Source organism: Hibiscus syriacus, unplaced genomic scaffold (genome assembly GCF_006381635.1).
Source record: "Hibiscus syriacus cultivar Baekdansim isolate YM2019G1 unplaced genomic scaffold, ASM638163v2 tig00110578_pilon, whole genome shotgun sequence".
Taxonomy (NCBI): Eukaryota; Viridiplantae; Streptophyta; class Magnoliopsida; order Malvales; family Malvaceae; genus Hibiscus; species Hibiscus syriacus.
In genome coordinates, this window is record NW_024062789.1 from 905,364 (window position 1) to 930,888 (window position 25,525).

The window sequence follows — 25,525 nt, forward strand, 5'->3', positions numbered from 1 at the left end:
AAAACGAAATATAAAAAATAAAGTTACTAAAAACTTACCTTGGATGTAAAGAAATAGATAAAAATGAACAATAAGTAATTACTCCCCCAACATAATGTAAAGAGTGAGTAAATTTATGTTTCAACAGGTATCATTGAAGTTTTTCGTTTACACGTACGAAATTGAATTTCAAACAAATATTTTATTCTATTATCTCTACGTCTAAGACATAGTTTTGAATACAATTATTTGGTGTGGAAAAACAAACATAGTTGATTTCTCAAGTTTTCAACTGCATAAATTGTAGAATCTAAAGAAACTATAATTCAGGTATATGTTTCGAATAAATTAAAACGAGATATGTTAAGAAAAAATTTGTTCCCATGATTCGTAAATGGCAAAGTTCAGTTTATGAAATGTTCAACCAGAATTGAAAGAATACGAAATTCAGATTTTCAAACACAACCTATTTTGGGTTCTTTCTTCGCTGATTCTTATATGGGTCGTTTAGCTACCATTGGCTTGGGTTCGATTGCCAGTTTCCTGGTAATTAGTTACCTCTTTCTTTTGTCTTCTACAATAGTTGTTATGCTTAACTGGTCTTACTTACATGTTTCAGGGAGTTGCAATATTATGGTTAACAACAGTTATACCACAGGCAAGGCCTCCTCCTTGTAAGTTGTAACACTTCAACTCACAGCTGCAAATTCGCCACAGCAGGCCAGATGGCTATCCTAATCTTTGCCTTGTTTTTCAAGTCCATCGGAGCCGAAGGCATTAGGCCTTGTTCCATGCCATTCGGTGACCAACAAGAATGAAAAGATCCTGGAGAGCTATTTCAGTTGATATTATGCTGCAGCATCCCTCGGTGGCTCCTTTGGTTTGACTATTGTTGTTTATATCATACAAGTCTATGGATGGAATATCGGATATGGTGTTTAATGCCACCTTTTGGTGGATTTTAATTTTCAACAATCTCCCACTTGAAGATTTGATTGGAACAATCATATCTTTACACCATTCTTTCTACCTTGTACCTTAATGTTGCTTACGTCTCTGACAGGCCACAAGAGGATCGACACCAAGTAAATTTATCAGTATTGATCGCCTTCGTCATGAAATCTTCTATGTTGTCTTTGGTATGGATTTTATGTATATCTATCGTCCCTTCTTCCACCTTTTCACGAATGAAGTGGTACCGAACTCGTATGTGCTTTGTCCTTGAATGAAATGCTAGATTCCTTGCTAGATGCAAGACGCTTTGACTGTCACAAAACATAAGACATACTCTTGATTGTGCCCAAGCTCCTCCAATAGCATCTTCAACCAAATTGCTTCTTTACTGGCTTGTGTAGCTGCTACTACATATTCTGCCTCTGTTGTGGATGTAGCCACAACTGACTGCAATTTTGAAACCCAACTTACAGCTCCACTAGCAACTTTGAACACATATCTTGTGGTAGATTTGCTTTTATCCAAATCCCCTGCATAGTCAGAATCGATATACCCATTGATAAGTAAGTTTGATCCTCCGTATCATAATGCAACATTTGAGGTCCCTTTGATGTATCTCAGGATCCTCTTTACTGTATTTCAATTCTTTTTGCCTGGATTCGTCATGTACCGACTAACCACTCCCACTGCTGATGCATATGGTACTCGAGACATCTCCATCCTCTCTTCTTCACTACTATGACTCATACTGGAGGATAATTTGAAGTTAATAGGAAGAGGGGTAGAAATTGACTTACAATCTTGCATGTTGAATCGTGACAAGATCTTCTTCAAGTAATTCTTTGTTGAAAGTCAAATCTTCTTATCACTTCTGTCTCGGTAAATTTGCATCCCCAGAATCTTGTTTGCTGATCACAAGTCCTTCATTTCAAATTCCCTAGCCAGTTGTGCCTTCAATTCTTCAATATGATATTTGTTGGGTCCTACAACCAACATGTCATCCACATACAACAACAATATAACAAAATCGTTATCACCAGACCTCTTGAAATAAGCATAATGGTCTGCATTAAGTCTGTTTTATCCAAGACACATAATGAAAGAATCAAATCTCTTATACGAACACCTCGGCGCCTGCTTTAGACCGTACAAAGATTTGTTCAACCTGCAAACCAAGTTCTTTTTTTTCTTTTTCTTCAAAACCTTCAGGCTGGAGCATATAAATTTCTTCTTCAAGATTTCCATGAAGAAAAGCTGTTTTAACATCTAGCTGCTCTAGATGTAAGTCCAATGTAGCACACATTGCCAAAACTACTCACACTGTTGTTAGTCGAACCACAAGAGAAAAGATTTCGTTAAAATCAATATCTTCTTTTTGAGCATATTCTTTGACCAACAGTCTTACACGATACCTCTCAACTTGATCGTCTCCATATCGCTTGATTTTGAAGACCCATTTGTTACCAATTGACTTCCTTCCTTGTGGTAGTGGCACAAGGTCCCATGTATTATTTTTATGAAGCGCTTCAATTTCTTCTTGCATCGCCATCATCCACAGTGAAGCATCTGAGTTGTTTATTGCCTCTTGGTATGTTGATGACTCACTGTCCTCTGTTAAAAGGCAATATGCAATAGTTCCTTCTATAACATAATCTGAGTGCCAATTGGGACGTCTTCTCACACGATTTGATTGATGAGTTGTTGGAGCTTCAGAACTCTCCGGTTCTTGTTCATCATGTGCTGGTTCTGCTTCAGAAGAATCTCCTTGTTCAACCTCATTTTCCACATATATCTGTGTCTCTGACTTTTCAGTGCTACCATCGTCTTCTTTTCTTTGTAGCTTATCTTCTACAAAGATAGCATCACTGCTGGTGATCACTTTGCGGGCAGTGAGATCCCACAAGCGATACTCCTTTACACCATCAACATACCCCAAAATTTTGCATTTCTTGGATTTTTTTTATCCCATATCATTCTAGATATCTTCTTCTCCTCGATGCTTGACAATACTTCATATGCTAATGCTAGATGAAAGTTTTACATAGCATTCCCGTCCATTTCGATCCATTTATTGTCATCTTTGAAATCTACCTGCCTTTCATTGATAGCTGTTAGACAAATGTCTTTCCTCAGGATGACCATCATATTCAATTTTCACAATGAAAAATTTCTCTCATTGAACTTTTTAATATCAAATTTCGTTGTCATAGCTTCTATTACGGATAGCTCCCACTATTTCACTATCGTAAATAGTTCTCTGGAACCTTCAAAGAATGTATAATACATTCTTACTTTCTTATGTTGGAGGATCCACCTTTTGGTGGCAACCACAAAGACAATAAGCAGATATTACACACTCAAATCTGCTCGGATACCAATTGTTGCGGAAGACGGCTATCAAATAGAGCAAAATCGCAACTGATAATTTGAGAAAATAAAAATGAAGATAAAAGAGACACAAAATTTACGTGAAAACCCCTAAATAATATAGGGTAAAAATCACGTATAACGGTAGAAGAATTTCACTATGAGAAAATAGGAATTACAACTTCTCTCAATCTACCAAGGAGAAAACAATGATAATTCTTTCTTGATAAAAAGGAAAAAACAACTCTCAAGAAAACTCTCTAAATTCTCTACTATTGGAAAAAACTAGAATGCTTTGGGATGGTTTTGAAGCTAAATGGGTTAGGGAATTTATAATTGAAGCTTAAAGACTAACTTTGCAAATACCCTAAAGTACAATGACTAAATTGAGTAACTTACCATTGCCCATTTTCAACAATTATAACCCCTTTTTGACTTATTATTTCAGTGGATTTAATTCCAAATTATTCTAGCGTTCTCCCAATACTAGAGAATTTAAAGAGTTGTTTTATCCTTTTTATCAAGAGAGAATTATCATTGTTTTCTCCTTGTTAGATCGAGAAAAGTTGTAATTCCTATTTTCTCGTAGTGAAATTCTTCTACCGTTGTCCGTGGGTTTTACCCTATATTATTTAAGGGTTTTCCACGTAAATTTTGTGTCATTTTTATCTTCATTTTTATTTTATCAAATTATCAATTGCAATTTTACTTTATCCGATAGTCATCTTCCGCAACATATGGTACTTGTGCAGTCCTAATGTTGTTGTCCACTGTGGCGTTTTACATTGTTTCACCCTTCTATATTAAAAAGAAAGCCAGCACCAGCCTCTGTACGGGTTTCGCATAAGTTCTTTGGGTTTCATATAAGAAAAGAAGCCTCCCGTTTCCGACTCTAAATTCGGGTTACCATCACGAAAAGGAGTCGGAGATTACCGTTCCAAGTGATAGATTAAAGTTTATGAACAAAGCTTGCATTATTGTAAACGCCGAAGAGGAGATAAGCCTCGATGGATTTGCCTTAAATCCGTGGAGAATTTGCACTGTCCAGAAAGTGGAAGAGCTTAAAGCGCTTTTAAAAGTGATCCCAGTATGGTCTACGGGGATAGTAATCGCAATTGCTGGAAACCAATACTCGTTCCCAGTTCTCCAACCATCAACCGACACGTTTTCAGCGGCTTCCATATGCCGGCAGCCTCATTAACCGTCATCTTTTACATCACTTCCGTGCTTTGGGTTATTGTTTACGAGCGTGTGATAATCCCAATAGCATCAAAGATGAAGGGAAAACAAGTATATATTAGTGTCAACACTAGGATGGGACTCTGTTTATTTCTCTCTGTAATAGACATGGGACTCACGGCAATCGTTGAGAACATCAGATTAAGCAAACATCGTGGGGCATGCGAAGATGCTTAATGCACCGGTATAGCTTCGGCGTTGAATACACTCAGACAGTTCGAGTTCTATCATCGGGAGTTCCCGAAAACCATGTCAAGCATCGGGAATTACTTGTTCTTCCTATCAATGGCAGTGGCAAATTTGTTGAGCTATGCTCTGTTTAACACTGTGAACGAGACTACTTCGAGAAACAGGAAACCCAGTTGGGTGGCCGACAACCTTAACGGGGCTCGTTTCGACTATTACTATTTCCTTCTTGCAGGGTTGAGTCTTGTCAATGTATTCTATTACATATTTTGCACAAGGTCCAATGGATACCACAGAGGTTGCCGATGAAGGGTATATTTCAGAGGAGGAATGAGATTGAAAGAAACTAACTTGAATTGGAGATGGAGGAGTTACAAAAGCTTTGAGGATCAAGAAAATTAAAGAATATTTTTCTTGCATCTCAATCCATCTTCATTGTAATCGTTTTCTTTTCCAGAATGATTACAAAATTTTTTGGGGAAAATGTTGCAAGTTGAGTCAGTGGATTGAATTCAATCCGTTCAAAAATTCATTTGATTTTCTTGTATATGAGTAGCGAGGATCGATGTAAAAGAGAGTATATACCTGAATCTTCGCTGATGAAAAATATGAGATGCTGTAACGTTTGCTTCAATCTCTACTTCTTCCTACAATATATATATGGTGAATAATTAAAAATTATATGTGTAAATGGAATTTTAAAATTTATAGAGAAAAAGAGAGTATATACCTGAATCTTCGCTGATGAAAAATATGAGATGCTGTAATCCACCGTGACATGGTCTCGAGCTGTTCCAGTTTCGGTGTAAATCGCCACTGACGCAATCATGTCGATGACCGTCGCTGTAGCACCTGCTTGCCAATTTTCATGTGCATCCTATTATAGTTGGATGCAGTTTTATATATACGTAGTAGCTTTGAAATTTTTGCTTATTTTATAAACCAATTAAAAGATAATCTCGTGTTTAATTATTTAATGGTTAACAGAAAGAAAGGTTGAAGAAATAAATGGATGAAGAACAAGAGGTAGGGAAATAGAATTTAACTGATAGAGAAGACGATATCATTAAAGTACAGCGCACATGTCATTTATGAACACAATCGCGTCGCAAACCTCGAGAGCTAGATTTTCTAGCTCCACACTTTTCATCATTTTCTTCATAGTTCCGATCACTTTCTTCAGAGTTTCCTGCATCTGTTTCTGGGGGACCTGAGCCAACTTTTCCTCTTCAATGGACGCTAATCTTCAAAAATCAAACGATTAAAAATGTTAATTGTAACCCTTATGTACAACAATTACCAAATTGAGCAATCGAAATCCACTTGTATTCGAGGAATTTAAACAAGCTATCAAATGACATTTTTCATTTAAAATATACTGTACATTTGAACTTTGATCATTGACAAACTCGATTTCATAATCAGGTTCGAATAAAAAACAATCAAAATTCATAATCTGCAGTGATTGATTTATGAAACAGATGAAGCATGTATGCTTATTTTCCTTAAGATAGTTGAATTAAAAGCACTTTATTGAAGCTCACCTGAATCGATCAGATTTGATCTGATCCCAGCACTTGAAACAAAAACTACGAACTGCAGCTTTTGGGGGGCCTTCCTTCCTTCCAGAGAATCAAAGAAGAAAGGAAACAACAACCTTTTCTCCCCTTACGAATCCTTGGGAAGCATAACCGCTTTGATCAGATTTTCTCTCTGAGTTTGAGATATGATTTACCAATTTAGTTTGAATTTTCATTTATATCGACCGTTCGATATGGTTGAGCAATTAGGGATCGTTGGATTTCTTTTTCTTTTCCTTAAATTTGTTTTAAGAGTATTGGCAGAGGCGAGGAAAGCAGGGCATTTGAATATTTTGTCAACTTTTGGTTCCGGTACTTCTACTGTATCTAAATTTCAATATTTAGTCCTTATATTTTAACTTATTATAATTTAGTTTTTACTTCATTAATTATTTCAAATAATTAACATTATTGACGATTTCAATAAAAAAATTATTAAATAATATTGTAAGGTTAATATTATTATTTGAGTTTATTATATGATATATTTTAAAACAAACTTTATTACTTTGAATATAACTAATAAAGCTTTGACTCGGTGGTTAGATTGAGATCATAGTATTTTTAAATAGTTTAAATTCCACTTTATTAAAAAAAAATAGGTACAATGGTAAAATTAACCCTCAATTTTTAAGTTTATATATATATATATAATTGAATCAAAATAAAATTTGTATGTGTAATTACACAAAAATTGATTAAAAATTGTAATATTTATTCCTTTTATATATGTTTCCAAAATGGAGAAAAAAAAAGGTAAATAACATAGTTGTTAAAGTTTGCTTCGTGGGATCGTCCATGATGCCTTAAATTGGTTAGAAGCAGTCCACTGTTTAGCAACAGCAATTAACTCTCCGTCGTATTTCCTTCTGACCTCCACTGCCACTGAGGTAAGCTTTCCTTTGCTCCCTATAACTTTTGCATCTATTTCTACTTCTTCCTGCAATTTAGACATATTTGATGGTGAATAATTGAAAAGTTTATGTATATGTAAACGGAATTTGTAAGTTTTTCGGGGGGGGGGGGGATATACTTGAATCTTGGCTGATGAATAATATGAAATGTTGTAATCCATCGTGACTTGGCCTCGAGCTGTTCCAGTTTCAGTGAAGATGGCCATTGATGCAATAATGTCCATGATCGTTGCTATTGCACCCGCTTGCCAGTTCCCGTTTGCATCCTGTTATTATACGCACACATTTTGGAATTAATTAAGAGATGATCACGCGGTATAAATAATGTTGGTCAAAAGAAGGTTTGGATAAGAGAAATAGAATTTAACTGATGCTGAAGGCGGTATGACGAAAGTAAAGCGCATAAATCCCTTTTGGAGATGATCAATTATCAATCCTTGAGCAGCTCGGTTCTCCAGCTCCACCCTTGCCGTCCCTTTCGTCGCAGCTTCCTGCATCCATTCCCGGGAAATCTGAGCCAACGTTTCCACCTCCATCCACGTTTGACTTCAAAATGACACCATCAAGAATGACGAATGTTAAGCAAATTGAAGCGACGGAAATTTCAGAAAGTGGTCAAGAAATTCAACTAGATATTAAAAAGAAAAAAAGAAATGATTAAGAAGAAAAATTATGGTAAATTTAACCCGATATTTCATAATCGGCCCCGTACGGAAGAACAATCAAAATTCATTATTTGCAACAATCGATTTTCTTTAACAGATTAAGCTTACCTGATATGATATGATCTCAACACTTGGAACAAAGGCTACGAATCCAGAGATTCAAATAAGAAAGAAAACGATAGAAGAATAACAGTCTTTGGTCAGCTGTTTGAGTTCCAGGTATGGTTGATCAAAGTAGTCTGATTTTCCTTTTATATTGAGCTCTGCTAATAATGTTCGACAATCATGGAGTTGTTGGATTTATTTTTCAGTTATTTAAATTTGTTTTAAGAGTATAGTATTAGCCGAGGAGTCAAGCTGAACTTTTTGGAAATTTAGTAATACATTATATTTTTTTAAAGTTATGATAAAATAATGCTTTGCCGACGGGCGAAGAACACCCGACAATATCAAAATTGTTGAAAAGAATATTCTTGAAATTATAAAACAAGATAAGAAAACAAAGAGAAAATAAAAAAGGTAAATCAATATATAGTTTTTTTTATTCAAATCAACATATAGTTTTAATCTTTTAAATATTTTTTAAAACGTTTTGGAATTTTTATTCTTTTTCTTAAATTTTTGAATTTTTATTTGTTGTTGAGAAGAATCAATGTGCATATTTTTGAAACAATCATGGACCTAAGTGGTATCTATAACTCAATTGAAAGAAAAATTAGATAACTCAATTTGACTAACTTAAAATTCACAAAAAGAAAAAGAACATTTTTCCAGATTCTAGCCACCAATATTACAATCCCACTTGTGAAATATATTTTCTACCGCTAGTGCTATAAATGATAACCCTTTAAGTATTATTATGGATATAACATATGGATTATTATTATATACGCATACAATGAAAAAGTACACCACAAACAAAGACTGTATTCTGGTTATGTGTCCTTTAATTTTAAAAATAAAAACACAACAATAATATACCCTATATAAAAGAAATTCTTTAGTACCCTTTAATCACATTTCTAAAGTCGTCTGCTCAATAAATTAAGATAGATTTTACAAGTTGATTATTTTAATACGTTTGAATTCAAATTTTAGTCCCATTATTAACGAAAGAATCTTGTCTTTTCTGTTTCCTTCTTGGACCAATCACCAAGGATTATTCTTTTTTATCGAACAGAAACAGAAATGTCCAACAGAGAAGTTGTTGTTAACCGTTTCTTGTTGACCCTGTAATAAGCCAACCTTCACCCACTCTCTTGCTCGACGTAATACTTTTTAAACATTTTAATAAATATGAATATAATATAATAAACACAAGCTAGAATATGATCCACGTGATATATTTGACACAAGTTAGGTTTACCAACTTCAATTTGTAAAACATAATTGGGTTTTATACTTGGTGTGAGATAATTAGAACAGATGCAAACAGTGGCGGATCTAGAAATATTTTTGAGATTGGACATATATATATATATATATTAATAATATAAAATTTTCGTATGGGGTGAACACAAATAAAATTTCAGGGTTTGAATCATTAGTAAAATGGAAAACTAACCATTAGTAAAATGGAAAACTATAAAAAATTCGACAGGGTGGACCGGATCCCATATACATCCGTCATTGGATGCAAAAGTGATTTTCAGAATCAACCACGACACTCATCAGTGTGTACATTATTCGCCATCAAAATAAACTTGAGAAGGAAAATTAAAGAACATCACCGACCTCGCAACCGGCTCCACAAGGAGGAAGCAGTGACACCTTGTGGAGGAGGAGGTGTGAGCAAGTCTAGCATAGTTTCCTTCTCCTTGGGGGTCAATGGAACACCTCTAACAAGGTCCAGAGCCATGATGTGCACATTAGTCTTTTGTCTGTGCTTTTTGTAAGCCCACACCCCAGCAGCAGCACCTGAAACAAGAAGCTGTCCCCGAAACCCTTCTATTTTAGGTTAAATACGAAATACGGGTAAAGATCATGTAGGAAGTCCTAAGATTTGGAACTAACCGGCGATAGCCACAAGGCTGCAGTCTGCAGATCAAACTTTGGGGCATACAGTACCGTCTCACCGTAATCCTCTTCAAGCTTTTTATAAATCTCTTTGTCACTCTTTCCGGATTGAATCTCATCACGAATTAACTGCAATAACAAAATAAAAGTTGGAATTTTCTCTTTTAGAAAGTTTCTACATGATAACCATAGATGAACAAATATGACATGACACTAAGAATTGAAGGAAAAGAACAATGATACCTTCAGAAGAGAAAGCTAGCAAAATGGTTGATTTTGCAATCCAAAAGAGTTTACAGTTTTAATTATTAAAGAGTAGGCAACATTAGATTTTCACGGAATGCAGAGAGTTTGGAGTTTCCGGAACATGTAGAAGTTCATTGACACAGAACAAGAAATGATTGAATTGTGTATATACAGATTAGAAACTACAAAAAGAAATGACTAAGACAACAAAGCCTAAAAGCAAGCCAATAACCCATAAACTAATAGTTCAATTCAAGTAACAATGTCATCACGTGGAGAAAAACTTGATCACCAGTTCCACCAACTTCCAGAATGAATTATTTTTATTTTATTTAATGAGATCATCACTGAAGTTTTGTTAACAAGCAGTGACTTCATTTGGTTGCAAAAGCTGAAGTAAATACCTTGGCTTTTTACATAATCATTTGTAAGAGAATGAAGTAGTGTACCTTTCTGAGGAGAATTGCGATATCCGCTTGTGAATCTTCAATGGACTGACTCCCACATTCTGTACAACGCACATTGTGGCTGATGTTTCTTGCCCTGGCTTCTACAACTTGTGCCTTCTTCACTTCATCATCTTTGTTTTCCATTATCAAAATAAATTACTGCAATCTCGAACAAACTACCAAAATCACCCATGAAATGAAAACATCATCAGAATTTGCGGGCCTTTCTTTTTCGTCAGTGAGGCATTTTATCGAACACTTCGCTTGAGGAAAAGTTAAAAAAAAACCTAGCAGATCGACACCATTTTTCTTATAATAGAATGATTCAGTTTAACCCAAAGCCGAAAACCTCCCAAAAAGAATTACTTAAAAAAGGGGTCGATTTATTCAACTGAAGCTAATAACTCCCTATTTCTTAAAGTCAAAAAATAAGTTTTTTTAGTCTCTAGTACGAATCGAAAACTTGGGTTTCTTTGTCTTTGACATTTTCATCAATTAAATTTCTCAAACGTTTTTCAGTTTCTATATTTTCTGGGTCACCCGAACGAGACAAATAAAGCATATAATATAGTAATAAGAAGAAGAAGAAGTGAAGATAACAGGAAGTACCTTATCGGTTTGATAAACTCAATGACTGATGCCCAATTTTGTTGTTGCCGTTTGTAATAATGTTTGGCTTATCAAAGGGAATTTAAACGGGGGGTTTAAGCTATGTTTCTTTCTCTTCGAACTTTGATGCATCTTGATGGAGAAGTTGCCATGAAAGGATTATAAGCTTCCACGTGCATTTTAATTGTTTACCAAAAATATAATAATAAAAAAGATAAATCACAAACTTTACGTTAACGTTATCTTGTTTATCTTGCCATTGTACTGTTTGTACATACAAATTAAGGGGGAACATTCCACTAAATCGAGTTTAAAAAATTAAATTATTTAAACTGATGATTCTTTATTTCATAATTCAAATTTCATTTGAAATTTTGTTAAATTAAATTTATGAAATCTGAATTTAATCAAATCAATTCAAGTTTATGTTTAAATTTAATTATGAATATTTATAATATTGTGATATACATATATCATAAAAAATTGAAAGACTTAACTCAAACTTAAAAATCAATAAATTAATTATTAAAAATTTCGAGTTATTTGAATTTTATTTTATAACTCGACTCAAATTTAATTTTTTATTTAAATATAATTTATAACATTACGAGTCAAGTCAAATCTTTTGACATCAAATTGAGTAAAAAAATAAACTTTTAATATAATCTAAAATGATTTTAAGGTAATAACTAATATATATTTATCATCTTTCTTAATCATAAAAATTTATACACACTCTGCCGCACCTGCTCAAGCCTAAGATTTCAAAAGAGAATAACACTCTTCTCAACCACCACTGAGACTACTCAACGAATTCATAGTATGCTCTATTTAAATTCATTTAAGTCAAAGAATACTTCTATGATCTTGTATACTACAACAGAGGGTGAATGCATAGGAAAATATATATTATTATAATGAATATAAACAGAACATATATATACACACATGTACGCAAGCACACGCGTATACACATATAATATACTATGATATAAAAAATTAGGTAAAACAAATTTGTCACATTATGATTTGTTCTGTGCATAAAATTATAATACATTGTAGGGTTTGACAAGGACATGTGCTCCCTGAATCTCTCGGGAATCAAACCTTTGCATAAAGCAATCTCCAATGAATGATAATATAAGGGGGGAAATTGAATAGCCATGGCATTAACTATATCTACTTTAACTGTACCACGCACATAATATATTGGAATATCACAAAATAATAATAATAATAAAGAATTTCCTCACGAGTTACCGGCCTAGGAAGAGACTCTTTGGATCTGTCGAACACAATAAGGTAAGTTTTAGCATAGCATGTAGAATCAGCAGAATAATAAATAGTAAAGCTTACTTATAATAAATGCAGTTTTTAAAAGGAAAAGGAAATGATGATACAAACTTTTGAAACAAAAAAAAAGCACCTTATTCACAAGCAAGTTGACTTGCTCTCGGTACATTTCCTTCAAGTCTACAATATCAGCACGGAGTTCCTCCAACTGGAAAGATGATGCAGCCACTTAAATGTAAGTACATCATGGATGACAACAGTATCACATAATATTTTCACAACCAGAATTGAGTCAGACGTACAGAAATTCAATGGGAGGCAGGATATTCAAAATATTCTTGCTCCTCTGAAAATTCATTTTCACCGTAAGATTTAGTTATTTAGTTCAACAAAGCTCATACTGTCTCTCGGCCTCTCCACCTTATTATACTTATGATACCTTACATTAAAACAACATCTATATGCTTCATCATCCATCCTTGAATTTGAGATTTTGCTATCCCATCAATGAAAAGAACTCAAATGAAAAGAGGCATATACCTCCTCATCTCGTTCACCCATTAGCTCCAGAGCAGCAGTGTGTCTCCGCCTCAAGGCTTTTAGCTCTGCCCGGATTCCAGGCATTGTGGCAGACTCTGCCTTCATCTTTTCACACTACAGCAAATGTAAACAAGGTTAAAGGCAATAAATTGACAAAAAAATAGTATTATATTGATGAATAAAACCTCAACATATTTTAACTAGAAAGTAGATAACTCACCTCTACGGTCATTTTGACCAACTCCTCAGATAGAGAGTCACGGATAGACTCCAAAGAACTCTGGAGTAGAGAAAAGCAAAGCCAGTAGATATAAGCTATTTAAACAGTAAACAAGATAAAACCCACACCTAAAATCAGGAAATATCCAATACAGAGAACAGTGAACATTTAGTGACAGATATATTTGAATTCAGGAGCTCAAATAATAATTCATACCAAACGAGACATATAGGATGCAAGTTCACCCTCTTTTTGACGAAGGGCAGATTCAAAAGAGTTCGGTGTCATGCTCCTCATGTAAAGTGGACTTGCTGTTGCCTCTCCAATCTTTCTTTTTTCAGAGAAACCATCAGATGAGTCCAAAGATGCTTGCAGAAAATAGCCCTCCTCCATGCTTTCTATGCTGCTAGCAGTGGAGAGCTTCCTGCGGCACAGTCACACAATAAGCACAGAAGATCATCAAAGATAAACTACATCATAACAGAAAGCACCATACCATTCTCCAAGGTGGAATTATGCCTTGCAATTGGAGCTTGCTCTGTAGCCTGCACATGCACAGTCCTTTCCAAGTCTACTCGAGCAGCTTTCTCCCTTTCTACTTCCTGTAACAAAATTAAAGGTGTCCTTCCGTAAACAGAACTGAAATATCAAATCAGAGTAGCAACAGTTAAAATGATTCATGTGGTCATATAGTGTAATAAACTCTCTACGAATGCCTCATGTAACATCAGGAGATAAATTGAAATAAGTTTCATAATACTAAACCATATATGTCCCTTTTTAAATCTGCAATCATGTGCAAAATACTTGATGGTATTCTTTTTTTATCATCAGAGTTGAAAGGAAAAAGAACTCAAGAAAACAACACAATATGAATGAAAATGGCACACTTGGTCTACTCCCAAGCAAAGGAATGAATACGCTAATGAATCTAAAGCAAAACCTGTTGCAGAAGTTCTCGGTGCACAAGAGCATCTTGTAACTCTTGCTTATGTTTTCGTCTTAGTTCCCTAATTTCTTCCTCAAGCTGGTTTGCCCGACCTTCTTGTGTATCAGCTTCCTCCTTTGCTTCTAGGTATTCCTGTCTATTCTCAGCAGCTCTCTGTCTCTCTTTATCAAGTGACCTGCTTAGCTGTGTTTGTTCTGCTCTTAGACATGAAATCTGCAGTAAGGAGAAAGTTAAGCTAATCTCCAGAAATGTTTTCCGCAAATAAAACATACATTTTCCAAAGAAGTAGAACCTGAGCTTCAAGAACATTAATTCGTAATAAAGTTTAAGATAAGCGTTCGTTTACAATCCTTGCTTTCTCTCTTCTGCAGCTGCTGCTTTTGCTTCTGCTTCCTGCAAATTTGATAGAATAGATAATTAGGAGAATATACAATTTCACATGTGATACCATAACATGCCATAATATTCTAAACACCTGGAGGTGAGAGTTTAGAGTTCTCGCCACAGATGCCCAAGCTTCTGTTTTTCTGGAGGCCGTTTCGTATTAAAAATATAGCAAAAAACAAAACATTTAAAAAAAAATGAGACCAAAGTCCTTGAAGCTTGTTAAGAATGCATTAGAACACAACATATTTCACCTGCATGGCTTCAATCTGCCTTAAAAGTGGTCTTGTAGACTCGGGCACTTGTGTAATCAACTTCTCACACCGACGTTCACTTGCCTAGAGAACAAAATTAAAGTTGTGAACTATTGTAAACAAACATCCGAAAGAAAAGGTATCAAGAAAGATTTAATCTCTCTCTACAGTCGGCATAAACTCAGCATACTTGATAACGTTTTTGAAGATCTTCAATGTCCCTGCGATGCATGTCTTCTCTAAATACTGCCTAAATGGGCAGAAAACAACAATAAATCATACTTTTTTATATATTAGCATGATAAAATCTGAAAACTTAATTAATACAATGAAAAACCTGCTGCTCCTTCCTACTCAAGGTTTGCCTTAATTCTTCAAGTGTCTGTACTAGCATGTATTCACGTTCTTCGGCCTCTCTTAGACGACTCTCCAACTCAGTTCTGGCTTCATTGTTCGCACGTGCCTCTGCTAGTACTTCAGCCTCCCTTGCTGCATTCAAAGCATTTGAATAGAAGTCCCTCTGAGCTGCAAGTTCGACTTGGTGTTTTTCAATTGTTTCCTGCAGCAAGTTCTCTGTAGCTGTCTTATCTTTCTTGATGCTCTCTACCTTGTTCTCTTCAACCTGAAAGCAGAGCAAGGAGCATAAACTATCAACAAGTTGAAAGAAGTTGCAAGTAACAGAACTCTTTCTTTACAATTGAAAGGAAAAAAGGAATGGACAAAATTAGTCCCAAAAATGATATAATAATAAAGGTCAAGAGTAAATATCCCAAGGTCTAGAACTTATTAGGAGATTTCAACTTCCTCCCAGGTCTTAAGGGAATTGAGTAATATTTTTAGTTCCTGCAGATCACTCAGACAAAATGAAGTAAAAAGGAAACATTAGCAAAACATAACAATGTTTCTTTTTATTCTTGCCCCTTTCCTTTTTTAAGTTTTGAAACAAAAACCAGTAAAACAACACCAACGGCATGGCATTCCAAGTACAAGGATAAGTTAACTGAAGACAAGATCTAAAAAACAATAGCATCTTGCAATTCTATGAAGTGCTTCAGTCTATTGAACCAAAAAAATCTCACGTTTGAAACCAAGCATCTCCAAATGAAAGAAGTGCAATTACAGAATAATGAAGGTCTATTCCAAGAAGTTTTCACAAGTATAGTAAGCAACTACATTATATAAGAATACAAGTTATTGCTATGGAAAAACCAAGTAACCTGAAAGATATTGTTTTGCTCGAGGGAGGTTAAAAGTCGAGCATGACATAGAGTTTAATATCTTGAATCCATAAAAATAGAAGGAACTTCCCAATTCCAAGGCATGCACTTGCCTGAAGCTTTGTAGTCAGACGTTTCTTCTCCTCTTCGAGCTCTCTAATCTAGTATGACAAAAATGGATGGAAAAATAAAAATAAGAAAGTGAAGAGAAAGGAAGAAGAGTACCAGAAATATAGAAAACCAAACAATCACAAACACATTGCCAAACCTGAGCCCTTAATTTCCTGATAAGAGCTTCTTGAGTAGCCTGCTTCTTTGAAAGCTCTTCACCTGAGAGGATAAAATATCTTGTAATAAGAATGCATAAGAAAAAGGAGATCAAATTTGCATAAGAATCACCAGACACAAAAATAGATGCACTCAAGAATATCATTTTGAGTGAAATCCCATACATGGTAAATTATAAGCTCCCCTGTAAGGGTTAGGTGGGCTACGGGTTGACAGTAAACATATAGAGAACTTGATCCATTCCCTTTAAAGAATTCTCTATAAATAGAACCTACACCCTGCACATATAATCCTCCTTTAAAATGCATTGACCAATAATCCTACTAGAGTTACTTGTTAATAGTGAAGTGTGTTCATATACTCTCCATTATAGGTGGTCTCTCTTTTTGCAGAAACTCCCAAAGAAATGATACAGGGACTGTCAACAAGTGCCGATAGATCTAAGAGAGGAAAATTATATGACTGTGAAGAAGGAATAGAGCATCAAACATAAATAGAAGTTTTCAGAACTCACCTTCACCCATTACTTGTTTAATTATTTCATCTTTTTCCTTCAAAAGAGCAGCAGTATCACTTTTTTTGTTCTGCTCTCTTCGAAGAGTATCCCTTTCCTTAGTAAGGGCATAAACCTGGAAAACAAACACCAAGAGACAACCGCACTTTAAAAACATATATAGATTAAAAGGACAACCTTTTCCTAGAGTATCTGTCCAGATATCATCAATTGCTTCTAAAGCATAGAACACGTCGACATATTTTCAATTAACTGAAACTTAAATGGCCCAAATCTCATACAAGAAACTTCATAAAAGAAATGATAGTCCTGGTACAGTTAAAATAAGGCAAATTATTATTGGGACAATCTTTGACCTATACTAAGGGACTTCAAGCATGATATCAAGTCATCATTGATGACGTTATGAGAACGGTAAAGAGAGGAAATGTATCACTGACAGCTAGAGATCAATGCATGTAATAACCTTATATTGTACTTAACCTCATACATGTAGTCAATGATACCAGTTAACCTAATAGATAACAAAGACGATCTTTTTTATCAGCAGCCAAGAAATTAAGACAATTCAAAAGTGTCATTCTTAACTGGGAACCTAAGTCACAACAAAATTATTGATTTATAAAGTTATAACATGGTTAGAAACACTACAAAATATAAATAAAGTTTTTGTGGAATCAGTGTTGCCTAGGGCGCAATGGCGCTGTAGGCAGGAAGCAAATTTTTAAGAGATTTCTTGGTGAATGCTAAAGCAAAACCACATGCTAGAACTTGAAAAGCATGCATAGCATCTAAAAATATTTTATTTAGTCCAAAGGGAAACGTCCCAATAATAAGGTATGGGGCTTCTAACAGGGTGATCCTAGATTTAAATTCCAGGGCGCAAGGGTTTTATGTAATTGACTAAGGCTAAGTCATCATGTGAAGCCCCAGAGATAGTTGGTCTTCCTACATTTCCAAGGATATGCTATTGGTGTCAGTCCACTGCGTTCACGCATTAAGGAGCAACAAGTTTAATCATCACCAAAAAAAAAAAGAAGTGATTCAAGCTTCTGCGAAAGGTTCTAAAATTTCTCGACAACAATATCACAAGGAGAAATATAAACAAGGAAACTAATACAGAAATGAAAGAAAATAGAAGAGGTGATGAACGTCCAGAACATACCTTCCTTTCAAGGGTCGAAACCCTTTGATGATATTCTTATCGCAATAACTCAATTTCTGCTTCATCGGATTTTCTCTGTTCCAAACTTTCAGCAGTTAAATTGCAATCCCTTTTCATTTTTTAGGGGAGAAATAATGAAGTACCCCATATAAATATCTAATTATAAGTAGTTACCACTTAGTTCTCAATTATTGGATGATTAATACAGAAGGGAAAAGATGTAGTAGAAAGTGATTGACTTGAATTTAGAAAAATGAAAAAAGAAAAAGAATTTACGGTTATGATTATTGATGTAGGTTCTAAAAGTTTTAATTAGGGGTGTAAATGAGACACTAGTATTCGTAAGTTATTTGAGTTTGACGAAAAAAATTGAATTTGATTCGGTAATAATCAAGCCGAGATCTAGCTCGAATAGCTCAAGCCGTCAATCATGCCAAATTTGAGCACCATAATCCCCGGCTCGAACGGTTCAAAAGCCTAATTGAGTTTTTCATTAATACATAATTTAAATATGTTATACTATTAAATTACATAAATACCCTTATTTTACACACAAAAGACTCTAAATTCGAGTTCAAGCTCAAACTTAAATACAAATGAGCTTAATCGAGCTCAATTAACTGAGCTTGAGTAAAAAAAAAGTGGTAACTGAGCTCGAGCTCAAGTAGCTTGATTATATCTCGAGCCGAGCTCGAGCATATATTTTGATGCTCGGTCAAAGCTTGAGCACAGTATCAAGCTCTGAATATTAAGTCGAGCTCGAGCTTGCCACTATCCGGGCTTGGCTCGACTAGATTACACCCCTATTTTAATGCTAAATCATGAGAAGCATTACCAATAACATAACTAAAGTGTTGGATGATTAAGAGAGAGAATCAAACTAAATGACAATGCTATAACAGTTATGACTTATGACGTGGGTAAGGGTTCCAACAATTTGAATGCTACAACATGGGAAGCACTGGCAGCAACATTACAGGGTAAAGTTACATTATATGTTTCTTGTTGAAATGTCATTAGTATTCACATCAACAACCGAATCAAACACCCTGCCACTAATTTTTCAAAGAAAATTTGGCTATAAATAAAAATCAAAGAAAATGATAGTCCCCGTCATTGAGAACTATTTGCGTAAACAAGATTCCATTCATAATCCCTATAAACCAGCATTAAACAACAATCATGATTATGCAGAATGTATTATGGAGGAATAGATTTCACATTTGGGGTTCTCCTGACGTCAAAGGTGAACACCATGCAAATTAATATATAAAAGAATTTTTCTTTACATGAGAGATTCAACCATCTTTCATCTATAAGATATACAGGTTGAAGATATGCTTATACAGAAACTGATGATTCTTAAGTGTATATAGGGCTATATTAAGTTTTACACATGGAAATAAAATCACATAAAAAAAAAGAACCTTGCCCAGACAACAAAACATAGGAGTATACAGTAAGAAGACTTTCACACTATATTTATAGATTTCATCTAACACAAATGTTTGGAGGGAGGTCTGGGAGTACTGGATCTAAGTATGATGAACAGAGCTCTATTAGGGAAATGGTCATGGAGGTTTGTTAACAGGAATTTGTTTGGAGGAGAATGATTTGATGCAAATACAATATTGATTCAGCTACATTATTGTTCGACAGTAAGGTTCCAGCTCAAGCTTCTTGGATTTGGAGATCAGTGGTGAATAACCATTTCGAAGATGACCCTTTCGGGTCTAAGTTTCGAATTTTATGTAGTTTTCAAGCCGGTGATGGAAAGTTTATTCGGTTCTGGCAAGATATTGGGCTATGGATTATCCGCTCTTGGTAATTTTTCCTAGACTATTTTCTATTACTTCAAACAAGATTGGCAAATTATGTGAGTTCGGGGAACATCGTTCTATGGGCTAGATTTGGAATGTTCAATTCAGAAGAAATTTAATGATTGGGAATTTGATCAATGGTCAAATTTGATGGTTGTCATTTCGAACTTCTCACTTGCAAAAAATTCCAATGATGGTTTGATATGGAAAGGCAATGGGGATGGTATGTATTCTGTTAGCTCTTGTGTCAAGTTGTGTTCTTCAGGATTGAAGGAGGTTCATTTCTGGAAAAATATAATTTGGAGGGGTCTGCTTCCTCCAAAAGTGGAATCCTTTATATGGCAAGTTGTTCTTCAGAAGCTGGCATGTAAGACTGAACTGGTTAAAAGAGGGGTTCAGGGTATTGATGATGTTTTATGTCCTCTTTGCAAGTTGGTGGAGGAGTCTTCCTCACATTTATTTTTTTCCAGTTCTGTTGCGTGGTCTTTATGTAACAAATTCTTGAAGTTGTGGAGTCTCAACTCTGCTTTTCATACTAATGCCAAGATTTTTCTCCAAGCCTGAGAAGATTTGAAGAACAATTCTACTATACGGGCATTTGTTCCATGGGTTGTTCTATGGACCATTTGGAAAGTCAGGAATTCGATTGTGTTCGAAGGGGGGAAGTTAAACCATACTGAATTATTTTTCTTAGCAAGGTTTAGGCTTGCTTCTGGTTTTTAGCCAAGTATAAGGAGATCTCTATTCCTAAGGATTCTCTTATCTCTGATCCTTCTCTAGGGGATTGTTGTTCCTCCACCAATAAAGCAGTTGTAACTAAGATCCCTTGATCTCCTCCCCCTAAGGGCTTATTAAATTGAATGTTGATGCTGCTTCTACTTCCGACTGGAAGAAGAAGTGGAGTTTTAAGAGATTCTTCTGGTTTGATTGTAGGTTCTTTCAAGGAGTCTTTGGTCTGGGCCCTCCAACCTTGATGGAGCTTAAAGCTGTTTAAAAGGGATTATCTTTCTTTGTCTCTTTTCGAGGGATTGTTAAGGATCGTTTTATAATAGAGAGTGATAGAAGAGTGGCAGTGGACTGGATTAAGAACGTTGAATTATGCCCAGATGTGTATGTTTTTATTGTTAAAGACATAGTTGATAGGCTTAAAGTTTTTCAGGGAATTGTTAGATGGGCTGCTAGGACGGCTAACTTAGAGGCTGATGCCTTAGATAAAACAGGAATAGGCTGAGTTCAGTGTTGTTGTTTACGGTTGTATAGGGTTGTTTTATGGTTTTATGGTTTCTGTAAGGGGTGTTTTTCTTTGTTATATTTCTTATGTAACTTTCTTGTGATGAATAAAATCTTAAGGCACTCTTTTCCTCCTTCCGCTGATTAAGAGCTTCCCTACGAGCTCTATTAATCAAGAAGGGGGTTTTTAACGAGGCCTGCAATTCTTATCAAAAAATCTAACACAAATGTGCAGAACAAAAAGACGATCAGAGAAATCATCTAAGCATAAATCTTTTTATCATGGATCAGCCATGGACAGAATTATACGAAAAGCCAAGTCTTCAAGCTGAACCTTCTAATTGATAACTAGGGCCATTATTCATTTTAATCTCTATTGAGATGTTTGCTTTTATTCAAGAGACTAATGTGTACAAAGCAATAAGCAATGAAAGACAACAGACAGCAGAGCAAAATATATCTAAGTGTCACTATCTCATAGACAATGCCAAACCATGTTAAAATATCTAGGGAAAGAGAAAGGACTGTACATACCTTCAAATCCCCAATCACAGCTTTAAGTTGCTCATTCTCATTCATTAGCTTTGCAATTTCATCAGCTTTTGCCTGAAAATGAAACAAATTGAAACTGGAAATACAAGAACCATAAAACTTTAACAAGAAAGGATAATATAAAACAAGATTTCATTTCTTTTGTGCCTATAAAACAAGATTTCATTTCTTTTGTGCCACACATATTGGACACATGTAGCATAAGACACCATGATTAAATGCATAAATAAATAGTAAAGTTCATAGCCAAATAAATCAGAGGAATATAAGCTACCCTTCTAAATTTAGCAGTAAAAGCATCTTCAAATAGGAGGAAATGGCTGAAACCTAAAGTTTAGTCACAGAAAATCCATGTTGCAGAGAATGACACAAACACCACAGTCCAAAACCTACCGAACACACCCCTTTTTATCTTAAAATAGAAAGAAATGCAGTAAACAAATAATCCTTCTGGTGTTACGGAGCATCATAAAGGATCTAATCTTTTAATGTTATTTATTCAAGAAGGAAAAGTGATGCATATGAGAAAGAGAATAAGAAAAAGAAATATTCTCAAGACCTTCTCCCAATCCTAGAATGACATCAGTTAATTTCTGTGGGAACAGCAGCATACATTAAGTCAATCCCACATGGGCTACTTCATACATAAAATAATGGAAAATGTAAAGTACCTGAGCTTGCTTTGTAGCACCTTGTAATGCAGATTCCATCATTTTCATTTCCAGCCTCATCTTCTCCAATTCATGCGTAGAATCAGCTGAGGCCGGTATTATAGTTGCAGAACTCAAGCACAGTTCCTCTTTAACATCAGTTTCACTATCATTAGTCTGCTCGCCCACTTCAACTCTTTTAGAATTTGACTCATTTTCAACAAAAACTGATTCAGAAACCGTCCCTTCAGCCTCATATGAAGGAAGCACGTTAGGCAATAGAAATTCCTGAACACTGTTAGTCTCCTCAACAAAGATAGAATATGAACCCGGGAGCACTGGGTCTTCAGGGCTACCACCACCAGCATCTAGACTATCACTCGGTTCCTCAGATTTAACTGGAGAATTTTTCTCTAAAATCTCTTCTGTTTGTGTTTTTGTTCATCTTTACTTTCATGTATGTCTACAGCATCAGTTGATTTTGCTGGCACAGGCTCAGCATCCTCAACTTGGTCTATTGCACTATCTAATTTCACTTCCTTAGAGTCAGAGACTTCAGAAATGACCATATCAATGCTTTCTTTCTGTTCTTCACTGTCAGGGGAATCCAATGACTCAGATTCAGATTCAGCTTTACCAGGGTCTGAAATCATTGAATCGACTCTCTCCACAGCCTCTGAATGTTCATTATCTTTTTCTAACTTGACATCTTGTTTATCGTCTTCAAGAACGGTTTTCTCATGAGACTGAGTTGAACCGTCAGTTTTAGCCTCTTCTTTTTCCTCAATTTTGGGTGGATTCTGTGAAGATTCAACAGCAGTCTCCTCACCTTTTTGACCCATAAAGCCCATAACTGGATCGAAGAGTGCTTTTCTGTCTGAAGGCCACAATCCTGAAGCTGGAATGAAAATAGAAAGGAAGCCATAAGTATGATAGGTGCAAGACCCACATTATAACAGAAACTCTAAGCAGACTATTGGATAGCAAAAAGGCTTTATTTTCCGATTATTCAAAACTCAAATAAAATAGCAGATGATTAACCCTTCACTGAATTATTTAGGTAGATAAATTAGTCAGTAATGCAAACCTTGTATTTCATGATTCTTATTCTTGCTTTGACATTTATATCTCCACAATAAGATTGGCTTGAGTAAGTAGAGGCAAAATACAAATTACACTTCCTAATTGAATTCCCACAAAATGGAAATAAAGCAGCATTCTGTATTAACAAAATTTACGACTCTAGCTTAAATGAACAAATAAGTCACACATATATTCCTACAAAATGGAAATAAAGCATCATGCTTAAATAACAACAGCCATTACAATTCACCGAAATGAACCTAATATCTTAATCTGAAATATATGGCAAACAGAGGCCTGCACTAGAAATTTGCATTCAAATATATAAAGATTGCACTAAATATTAGCAATGTAAAACAGGGGAAAATTACCTTCATTGCTGCTTGATTCAGACTTCTCTTCAAAACCGAGAGCATTATCGAAGTTCTTCTCAATATCTTCACACTCTCCTGGAATTTATTAACTGCCCCAGCAAGATCAGGAAAGCCTCCTATGGAAACCTTCCCGCTAAACCATGCCATTCTTTTTTCTTTAACTCAATATACCTAAAACAACTAGATCAAAAAAACTCAATCCACCGTTTCAAGCACATCAGAAACCCTACATTGACATACCGCCAATAAATTATTGAAAGGGAATCAGAAAAAAAGCCATGATCCGAAATTTACAAATCACAATCTAACAACGTATAACTCATAAATTACGTATCGGGAACCAATTTACAAAATTACGATCCATTCCAAGAAACTAAAAACGCTTAGAAAATGAATAAAATTGTGAAAATTTACCGTTGAACATAATTAATTAATTAATATGAGCAAATTAAAGAAAGTGAAAAAGACACCTGAACTAAGAACGATACGCAATTAAATCGAATTGAAATAGTTTATATTCTAAAGATAAGACCGGACTGAACCTGGTAGAAATGGCGTAGATTTGTAAATTTTCACCATAATTAGCTGAAAGTAATAAAAAAAATTTGATAAAAAAAAGATACGACAATAATAATATTGGCATAATAATAAATTTAATTATTAATTATTATAATAAATTAATTTTAAAAAATAATCCCTAATATTTAAATATCACACTACTTTAGATTTTTTCTAATTCATTTTCTATTTTTTGTCACATCCACTATCTTTCTCCACCGTTCAAGATTCATATCATCTTTTGCCACCACCATTGCCCCTTTTACTTTCCATATAAACCAACTACACAATTGCCACATGAATCTCAGACGAATGTCATTCGAGTTCTCCCAACTATATTGTCTTTTATTCTCATTCCTCGAATCATGGTACTTTTGGTTTTCTTATATTTTTTTATAATATTTTTAAATGATAATAAAATGTGAAAAACTTACCTGGGATAGAATTTTGATCTTTCTTATAATTTTCTGGAACGATAAAACTAATTAAAAATTATCAATAAACTTATATACTAATTTAAACATTCTAGGTTATTTTTTTTATTAATTTGCTTAATTTTTCTTTTATAAATCGAGTGTCAATATATGTTAATATAAATGTATTTTATTATAAAGTATATATAGTAAATCTACATTTGTTTCAACCAGATCGCATACAAACATATAGAATTATAGATGAGATTGTATGTCCTCGTGTGGAAGCTGTGGAGTTTCATACATCAAATACAAATTCTAATCTCCGCCATTTTATACTCGTTAACAAACCTTTTATAAATTTTGTATCTTAAACGTAACAGTTTTAATATAATAGTAAAATATAATATGAAATAGTTTTGATATTGTTTTCGGTATTTGATCTTCTAAAATAACATATTTAATTTATTACGATCAATAATAATTCTTAATTGAGATGCATTTAAAAAGATTAATGAATTAGTTTCCATGGAAAAATAACAATTATAAAATTTATTATTATTAATACAAGTTGTATAATGTAACATTGAGATTAAAATAAATTAGAATTTATATGTTTGAATCCTTAAACTCATGCAATTTCCACCCCCTCAATTTTCTAGTGGATTTTTTAGGACAAATAAATATAAGGCAGTTATAATTGTTGTAAGAAATATACACGTGGAAATTTCATCTGCCATTGCTTATCGACTTGCCTTAAATAATGAATATTAGACTATAGTGTATGACGGTGAGTTAGTTGTGGACTGGTGACTGT

At 34.5% G+C, this 25,525-nt stretch overlaps 2 protein-coding genes and 2 pseudogenes across 2 annotated transcripts; 1 reads left to right on the forward strand and 3 right to left on the reverse strand.

Moving 5' to 3' along the window:
- The first annotated feature begins 390 nt into the window (after positions 1–390).
- Positions 391–5,059, forward strand: LOC120133273 (annotated as a pseudogene).
- Positions 5,060–7,060: 2,001 nt separating this feature from the next.
- Positions 7,061–7,790, reverse strand: LOC120133318. Its single transcript, XM_039149925.1, has 3 exons — positions 7,588–7,790; positions 7,339–7,485; positions 7,061–7,245 (listed from the first exon to the last, which is right to left on the reverse strand). The coding sequence occupies exons 1-3, from the start codon at positions 7,753–7,755 to the stop codon at positions 7,078–7,080; spliced, it is 483 nt and encodes a 160-aa protein (XP_039005856.1). The 5' UTR covers positions 7,756–7,790; the 3' UTR covers positions 7,061–7,077.
- Positions 7,791–9,469: 1,679 nt separating this feature from the next.
- LOC120133319 (cytochrome c-type biogenesis CcmH-like mitochondrial protein) lies at positions 9,470–11,329 on the reverse strand. Its single transcript, XM_039149926.1, has 4 exons — positions 11,205–11,329; positions 10,596–10,771; positions 9,898–10,029; positions 9,470–9,814 (listed from the first exon to the last, which is right to left on the reverse strand). The coding sequence occupies exons 2-4, from the start codon at positions 10,737–10,739 to the stop codon at positions 9,611–9,613; spliced, it is 480 nt and encodes a 159-aa protein (XP_039005857.1). The 5' UTR covers positions 10,740–10,771; positions 11,205–11,329; the 3' UTR covers positions 9,470–9,610.
- An 866-nt stretch (positions 11,330–12,195) lies between these two features.
- Positions 12,196–24,194, reverse strand: LOC120133320 (annotated as a pseudogene).
- Between the last annotated feature and the right edge of the window lie 1,331 nt (positions 24,195–25,525).

Coding starts and splice junctions, on each gene's coding strand:
- LOC120133318 (XM_039149925.1), bottom strand. CDS start 7,755: ATGGAGGTGGAAACGTTGGCTCAGATTTCCCGGGAATGGATGCAGGAA. Junction 7,486..7,587: donor TCATACCGCCTTCAGCATCA/GTTAAATTCTAT, acceptor GTATAATAACAG/GATGCAAACGGGAACTGGCA. Junction 7,246..7,338: donor ATTCATCAGCCAAGATTCAA/GTATATCCCCCC, acceptor TCTAAATTGCAG/GAAGAAGTAGAAATAGATGC.
- LOC120133319 (XM_039149926.1), bottom strand. CDS start 10,739: ATGGAAAACAAAGATGATGAAGTGAAGAAGGCACAAGTTGTAGAAGCC. Junction 10,030..10,595: donor TCGCAATTCTCCTCAGAAAG/GTACACTACTTC, acceptor TTGTTATTGCAG/TTAATTCGTGATGAGATTCA. Junction 9,815..9,897: donor CAGCCTTGTGGCTATCGCCG/GTTAGTTCCAAA, acceptor TTTCGGGGACAG/CTTCTTGTTTCAGGTGCTGC.